This window comes from Colobus angolensis, unplaced genomic scaffold, assembly GCF_000951035.1.
Source record: "Colobus angolensis palliatus isolate OR3802 unplaced genomic scaffold, Cang.pa_1.0 Scaffold211, whole genome shotgun sequence".
NCBI classification, from domain to species: domain Eukaryota; kingdom Metazoa; phylum Chordata; class Mammalia; order Primates; family Cercopithecidae; genus Colobus; species Colobus angolensis.
Genome location: NW_012115278.1, coordinates 4,167,498 through 4,174,956, shown reverse-complemented (window position 1 = coordinate 4,174,956; position 7,459 = coordinate 4,167,498). Strand labels below are relative to the sequence as shown.

General features: G+C 44.3%; 1 protein-coding gene across 1 annotated transcript in view; it reads right to left on the bottom strand.

The window, feature by feature from the left end:
- Positions 1-7,459, bottom strand: part of NIPA2 (non imprinted in Prader-Willi/Angelman syndrome 2) — a 35,971-nt gene that overhangs the window by 20,793 nt on the left and 7,719 nt on the right. Inside the window, exon 2 of the mRNA XM_011942891.1 lies at positions 359-590. Within this exon, the coding sequence (XP_011798281.1) occupies positions 359-497 (139 nt within the window). The 5' untranslated portion in view covers positions 498-590. The remainder of the gene's footprint in view (positions 1-358; positions 591-7,459) is intronic.

The following is a 7,459-nucleotide window of genomic DNA, read 5'->3' as shown; positions in this document are numbered from 1 at the left end:
TAAGTGCTGGGATTACAGGCATGAGCCACCATGCCCAGCCTAACCATGGACTCTGATTTCCTTCCCTGTGGACATGTCAAAATTTAAAGAAAAGGCTGGATGCTCCTTCGGCATTGGTCCCTGTTTCCACTTTGATGATAACCACAGGACCCAGCAGTTAACTAATTATGACATCTTCTCACTTCTTTTCTCATTATAAATAAGCAAATATCAACTCTGTAAACATTTAGGACTCCTGAACAGTTCAAAGTTTCACCATACACTCACGAGGAATGAAGATGTGGTCTTCTACAATCAAAGAACCTGAGTATGTAGACACACCCTGAGGTCACCTCAGAGTCACCAGGGCATAACCTACCTGCTCTCATAGAGCCTTTCCTGGCCAGTCGAAGAAGGCCTTTTTTTTTCAAAATGAAACTTCCTCCAATGAAAATGCTGGAGCTCATAGCCAATCCCAGACCAATATAGAAGTCATATTTTCCACACCCCTGGCTCATTTCGTTTGTTACTTAAGGAGTTCCTGTGCATCACGTTGATCACAGAACAGAGAAACCGCTGGTACTAGAGGCAGAATGAAGCAGTCTGCAAACCTAAACAAAAATGAAACGTGGTTTTCACAGAATGCTCATGACAGCTCACATGCAATTCAAAATTTTATACCACTTCTCCTAAAGAAAAAATATCTCCTTCATTACTAATATTAATATTTATTATTTAAATTTAGCACCAACCTGTATATTTCTTCGAATTATGGCAAAAGATGCGATCATGATATAAAACCAAGTTTAAACTGATTTCATAAACTCTGATCCCATATTTTTAAAAAAATGTTTCTTGGCCGGGCGCTGTGGCTTACGCCTGTAATCCCAGCACTTTGGGAGACCCAGGCAGGCGGATCATGAGGTCAGGAGATCGAGACCATTGTGGCTAACACGGTGAAACCCCATCTCTACTAAAAATACAAAAAAAAAAGCCAGGCATGGTGGCAGGCGCCTGTAGTCCCAGCTACTTGGGAGGCTAAGGCAGGAAAATGGCATGAACCCAGGAGGCAGAGCTTGCAGTGAGCCCAGACTGTGCTACTGCACTCCAGCCTGGGCGACAGAGCAAGACTCCATCTCAAAAAAAAAAAAAAAAAGAAGAAGTTTCTAGCCTTAATAAAACTCTGATTAAAAAAAATTCTGCAGAATAAAAAATTAGGCATAACAATATACAAATCTAGTTTGGAAATACATTTATCAAGTTCTCTTTGTGTCCTTTTGAATAATCTATACAAAGAAACTCAAAATTTTCTCACCCATACATTTTCTTCTTAGCAACATGTGGATATAAGCATATGCTAATTTATTTATGTAGCCTATCTGGGGATGTGTTGACAGAAGGCAGATTTCACATTATTTGTTATCAGAGGACCACAATTCCTGCAGAGAGGTGTCTGCTGGGGCATGCAGGACAGTACTGGTGGCCTTTGGAAAACATGAGGACCATGCTATCTGGAGGCCTCAATCCTCCAGGCCAGACAGGAAGCAGAGGCTTCCCAAAGACTACAACGGCTATTCCCAAATGGCCAACTCATAAACTCAGCTGACAAATGAACTAAAGCACAGCGTGGATAGCAGAGAAAAAATAGCTTTTAGTAACAAGGCTTATGACTGGTTATAACTGCCAGTCCAGCTTTCTAGCACATCTTGGGATTTTTAGTCCCACAATTTAACTTCTGAGTTCCAAAACTAATCTGCAATCCAGTCAGGACCCTAAGTAGCCACGTTTTTCCACTTCCACTTTTTTTCCACTAGCCACGTTTTTCCACGTTTTCCACTTTTGGTTAAAAGACACTGGCTTTTAACCAAAGCAACTTCAACTTCCTGTCCACCTGGCCCCTCAATCACTTTATCCATCCACTCAAACAGTATTGACTGCATATTATGTGCTAAGTGTTCATTACGCTAAGCTCTCTAGCTTCACAAGGAAGACAGACAAGAGATAACATTACTGCAGTGATGCTGCAATAATGGTAAACACAGCATTATCACACTGAGTTGATATTACTCCCAAGAAATAAAAAAGTCCAATGTTTTTGACTTGCCTGTTAAGGTGCATTATCATTCCTGTACGATTCAATGGGAAGACTATCCTCCCTCAACCCTGATCTGCAGCTTGGCCATCAAGCTTGCTCTGGCCAATGGGAGGCAGGTAGAAGGAACAGAGTGCCAGTTCTGAGTCTACACCTAGAGGCCTCTCTTTCTTCTGCCTGCCCCTTCGCACCCTGACACAGCCACAGGAAGCGCATGTCCTCATCACAACAGAGTGAAGGGCACAGAACAAAATCATCCCAGTGACTCACAGAACTGTGAGCACGATCTAAGTGCTCATTCCTATACGCCACTGAGATAGCTAACTCATACACACACACAGGCTTACTGCAAGTATAAAGTTTCCACCCTGATTTCTGAAAAAAAAAAATTTTCTGTAGGAAACAGGGATTCAGTGATGGGTAAGAGCTGGGGGAAGGCTACACAGGGACTCACTGTATTACTGTATCTGCTTTTGTGTATTTCTGAACATTTCCATATTAACGTTTTTAAAATACAACTTATAGTGCTCAAAAGGTACAAGGATGCCAAGGTAGAAACCCCCAGCAAGTCCCAAAAGCCAGGTCACCCCACAACCTAAGACAAAATAATACTGCAACACTGGGTCGGGCACGGTGGCTCACACCTGTAATCCCGGCACTTTGGAAGGCTGAGGCGGGTGGATCACAAGGTCAGGAAGTGAAACCCTGTCCCTACTAAAAACACAAAAACAAAATTAGCCAGGTGTGGTGACGGGCGCCTGTAGTCCCAGCTCCTCGGGAGGCTGAGGCAGAAGAATGGCGTAAAACCAGGAGGGGGAGACTGCAGTGAGCTGAGATCACGCCACTGCACTCCAGCCTGGGTGACAGGGCGAGACTGTCCCCAAAAAATTACTGAAACACTGAAAGAAGACACTCAATTCAAAAAGGTGCTGAGTTATTTTTTTTTTTTGAGATGGAATCTCGCTTGCCCAGGCTGGAGTGCAGTGACGAGATCTCGGCTCAAAGCAAGCTCTGCCTCCCGGGTTCACGCCATTCTCCTGCCTCAGCCTCCCGAGTAGCTGGGACTACAGGTTGCACACCTCCACGCCCAACTAATTTTTTTTTTTTTTTTTTTGGATTTTTAGTACAGACGGGGTTGCACCGTGTTAGCGAGGATGGTCTCTATCTCCTGACCTCGTGATCCACCCGCCTCAGCCTCCCAAAGTGCTGGGATTACAGGCGTGAGGCACCGCGCTCAGCTGGTGCTAAGTTCTTACAAGTATCCCTCATAATCTCATGGATGAGACTGTCTACCTGAAAGCCTTCCAGAACTGAACTCTCTCTTAACAGATTTGGAAAAGCACCTCAGTCCCCTCTGTGCCATTCATGAGGCAAGATGATCCCATGAGAAAAGTCTCAGGTGGGGAGTCTGGAGACCCCGTCTTGCTTCCAGCTAGAGGTGTGATGGGTCACAACATTAACAGAAAAACACATGAGAAGAAAGAAGCTACGCAATCTAAGGTATTACCCACTTTACGTGGCACTCTACATGCCAAATACTGGTCATCTCAAGCCTCAAGTTAACTTCAGCATACCTATGGAATAATTCTAGACAGCTGAGTCTCATGGACAGTAAAAATAAACTACAGAGATGTAAATACATTTAGAGACAAGGTAGAACTTGGGAACAAGATGTCAAGGACAATCATCATTTCTACATACTACAAGACGGTAACAAAAAACAACAAGTGTGCTTACATTGTTCCCACCGCATCTTATGTGACCTGTTTATCTGTATTTATGAGCCTGGGCTCCTGCATGTTATTCGCCCTTTTAGCCTACGCACACAGCTATCTGGTAGTCTCAAAATAGGTCTTAATACATGTTTTCTGGGTGAATATGGATGAATGGAATAATTCTGTTTTTGTTTTTTTGAGACAGAGTCTTGCTCTCTTGCCCAGGATGGAGTGCAGTGGCGCGATCTTGGCTCACAGCAACCTCTACTTTCTGGGTTCAAGTGATTCTCCTGCCTCAGTATCTGAGTAGCTGGGACTACAGGCACAAGCTGCTATGCCCAGCTAATTTTTGTATTTTCAGTAGAGACGGAGTTTCACTATATTGGCCAGACTAGTCTGGAACTCCTGACCTTGAGTGATCCGCCCATCTCAGCCTTCCAAAGTGCTAGGATTACAGGCATGAGCCACCAGCCCGGTCAAATGGAATAATTCATAATTAGCCCTTAGAAACAGCCAGACACAGTGGTACATACCAGGAGGTTGAGGCAGAAGGATAGACTGAGACCAGGAGTTCAAGTTTAGCCAGGGCAACATAGTTACACCTGGTCTCAAACAAAAAAACAAAGCAGCCATTAATAAACAGAAAACTACTGCATCATTTAGATCAGCATCCTAAAATGTAACCGGTGTTTTATAGCTTTTAAACTTGAGAACTGTAATCATTTACCCAATATGCTAGGAAGTGGCAGTACAGTACTGGATGGAAGTGAAAATGCAAGGACAATGGTTACGTGGACCTGGAAGGTGGGAGTGACAAACCGAGCTACCCAAACGCTTCAGCCCTCCTGGCAGGTATATCCTTCCATGAGTCAGGGTCACCTAGCTTCAAGGAAAGCATTCCTTAAGATCATCTGACATAAAAATCATCAGCCAGGCGCGGTGGCTCACGCCTGTAATCTCAACACTTTGCGAGGCTGAGGCAGGCAGATCACGAGCTCAGGATTTCGAGACCAACCTGGCCAACATGGTGAAACCGCCTCCCTACTAAAAATACAAAAATTAGCTGGGCGCAGTGGCGGGTGCCTGTAATCTCAGCCACTTGGAAGGCTGAGGCAGGAGAATTGCTTGAAGCCAGAAGGTGGAGGTTGCAGTAAGCCAGGATCAACCAACTGCACTCCAGCCTAGGTGACAGAGCAAGACTCCATCTTGTGGAAGAAAAAAAATCATCCTCCTCCTTTAATCTCTGTCTTCATGAAGCAATGTTCTTAATTATCATGCACGTTCTACTGCTGTGGAAGTGACTACCCGACAGTTGTACTGCTCACTATATACTTTTTTTTTTTTTTTGAGATGCTGTCTTGCTCTGTTGCCCAGGCTGGAGTGCAGTGGCGCGATCTCGGCTCACTGCAAGCTCTGCCTTCTGGGTTCACGCCATTCTCCTGCCTCAACCTCCCAAGTAGCTGGGACTACAGGCGCCCGCCACCACACCCTGCTAATTTTTTGTATTTTTAGTAGAGATGGGGTTTCACCATGTTAGCCAGGATGGTCTCGATCTCCTGACCTTGTGATCCGCCCACCTCAGCCTCCCAAAGTGCTGGGATTACAGGCATGAGCCACCACACCCGGCCATTGCCCACCATATACTTTCTAAAAGTTCTATGGTAATAGAACAAATCAAATTCATAGTTTGAATATTCTATAAGCAATAAAATTGAACCTTCTTACCAATAAAAATGATGTCCAGAAATAAGTCAGGTTTATCTACAATTCTAATCCCAGTATAACAATAGACTCCCAAATCCAAATTTAAATTATTTTTTTTTTTGGAGACAGGGTCTCATTCCGTCACTCAGGCTGCAGTGCAGTGGCACAATCATGGTTCACTGCAACCTCGACTTCCCAGGCTCAAGTGATCCTCCCACCTCAGCCTCTCCAGTAGCTGGGACCGTAAGTGTGCAGCACTACACTGCCTGGCTAATTCTGGTATTTTTTATAGATACAGAGTTTCACCATGATGCCCAGGCTGGTCTAGAACTCCTGAGCTCAAGCGATCTGCCTGCCTCAGCTTTCCAAACTGGTAGATTACAGGTGTCGTCAGCCTCTGCATCCTGCCCAGATTTTACTTATACTATGAACCTTTCAAATAACTAATTGGTAACTACTTAATTTACTAATATTTACTAACACTTAATATTAACTTTCACTAAATGAAAGTTACATACCTGTGCTATAAGGTCTAAAATTAAGACCCAATATTACATGTTGCCTTGACATCCGGTAACAACCGGGAGCTTTTCATGGCCTCAGGGCAAGTTTCCCTCCCCATGATGCCAAACAATTCTCATCACAGTGACCAGGCACAGGTACAGTTCCTGCTTACGTCTGAGAAGTAGGCCCCATTGCCCTGCCAGCCCAAGGAATTATTAAAGCAAGTATTAAAGTCTTTCTACAGAAACCACAGGCACTCTCCTTACCACAAAGCCTGCCTCCCGCAGCCCCTGGTTCTCCATTCCATCCTGAGCGAAAGACTAAGAAACTTAGTCCATCTGATCTGCTCAGTGTCAGTATTCTGGATGGGAATCCCTCTCCCACTGACAAGGTCAAGAGGTGATTAAAAAAATACATATAATGGAATTTTATTCACTGAATCCTAAGGTCACTGGAAATCATTCCTAACCTTACTAAGGCTATCATATGAGATTTTCTCCACACTTATTTTACATAAAGTTTCATGATGCTATTTAAAATCTATTTTCCCCTTTCCCTTTTATTTTAATCTATGTGTTACAGGAAATTTCAAACACAAAAAGCAGAGAGGAGGCCTTTTCTGACCAGTTGGGTCCACCATGTGCACGTGGCTTTTGAGAGTCCCCTTGGCCAGGCACCCCTCTCCTGCCCACTTCATTTCCTAACACAGGAACCTGACACCCTCAGACAGGCCCTCCCCTCCTCCGCCTGCAACCCAAAGCCTGCTCTCCACCGAAGGCCAGGGGACACCTGAAACTGTGCCACAAAGACTTCCGCAATTCATTCCAGCCCACAGGCCTTTTCTCTTCTTTCCACTATTTACTTAGCCTTTTCAATTTAATTCTCAATTACTGCTTTATCTTCAAGGTAAACTCTTTAAGTTCCTTAAAAACAATTACTTAGGTTTACTGTAGTGGTTTCCCCACAAAAGGCACTCATTTACGATAGCAAATCTGATTTACAAGCCTTTCTAGAATAAGGCATATCACCAAATAAGGTTATTTGGTTGTTTTATTTGTTCACTCATGGAACTGTACCAGTGTTTTTGTGTGGACAGGTGGGGGATGACAGGCAACATAAAATTCACAAGCCTTCAAATTATAAAGCAGCCTTCTGCCACCAAGAAAATAAGTGATCTCATTTACCGTTTGAAAACAGGACTTACCGTTTGAAAACAGGACATCAGAGGGAATGTCCTGAAATGAATGAGTTGCTTCTCAGACCTGGTCCCACTCTGCTCCCTCTCTCTGTAACTGAAGGTCGATCACAGCCGGGAGAGCCTGCAACAGAGATATTTTTTATTCTTAAGAATCAGCTAGGCCGGCGCGGTGGCTCAAGCCTGTAATCCCAGCACTTTGGGAGGCCGAGACGGGCAGATCACGAGACCATCCTGGCTAACACGGTGAAACCCCGTCTCTACTAAAAA